The sequence below is a fragment of the Rhea americana genome, unplaced genomic scaffold, assembly GCF_003343005.1.
Source record: "Rhea americana isolate MKP2758 unplaced genomic scaffold, rheAme1 scaffold_354, whole genome shotgun sequence".
Lineage (NCBI taxonomy): Eukaryota > Metazoa > Chordata > Aves > Rheiformes > Rheidae > Rhea > Rhea americana.
The window spans coordinates 494,588-495,083 of record NW_028186484.1 but is presented as its reverse complement, the minus strand read 5'-3'; the positions used below and the strand labels follow the sequence as shown (position 1 = coordinate 495,083).

The 496-nt window shown below is 77.0% G+C and overlaps 1 protein-coding gene across 1 annotated transcript in view; it reads left to right on the top strand.

Annotated features, from left to right (window-relative positions):
* Nucleotides 1-496, top strand: part of NOS3 (nitric oxide synthase 3) — a 13,462-nt gene that overhangs the window by 10,426 nt on the left and 2,540 nt on the right. The window contains exon 20 of the mRNA XM_085312003.1: nucleotides 175-402. Coding sequence (XP_085168129.1) covers nucleotides 175-402 — 228 coding nt within the window. The remainder of the gene's footprint in view (nucleotides 1-174; nucleotides 403-496) is intronic.

Sequence of the window (496 nt, the reverse complement as noted above, 5' to 3'; positions counted from 1 at the left end):
GGTGCCCGGGGCAGCTCTGGGTCCCCGTGTCCCCGTCCTGCATGGTGCTCAGGGCAGCTTGGGGGGCCCGCGTCCCCGTCCTGCACGGCACCCAGGGCGGCTCGAAGTCCCCGTGTCCCCGTCCTGCACGGCACCTGGGGCGGCTCAGAGTCCCCGTGTCCCCATCCCGCACAGTGCCCGGGGTGGCTTTGGGGGTCCCTGTGTCCCTGTCCCGCACGGCACCCAGGGTGGCTCGGGGTCCCCATGCCCCCGTCCCGCACGGCGCCCGGGGCTGCGGGTGCCGCCCTCGCTCCATGCCCGCGCTCSTCCCGCAGACGGCCAGGGCCCCCTGCACTACGGCGTCTGCTCCACCTGGCTGGCCCGGCTGCAGCCCGGGGACACGGTGCCGGCCTTCATCCGGGGGTAAGGAGGGGCGCCCGCCGCCCGCGCCGCCCCCCAGCACCCTGCAGCGCGGCCCTTCCCAGCACGTCCTGCCACAGGGGAGTCCCCCCCCCGA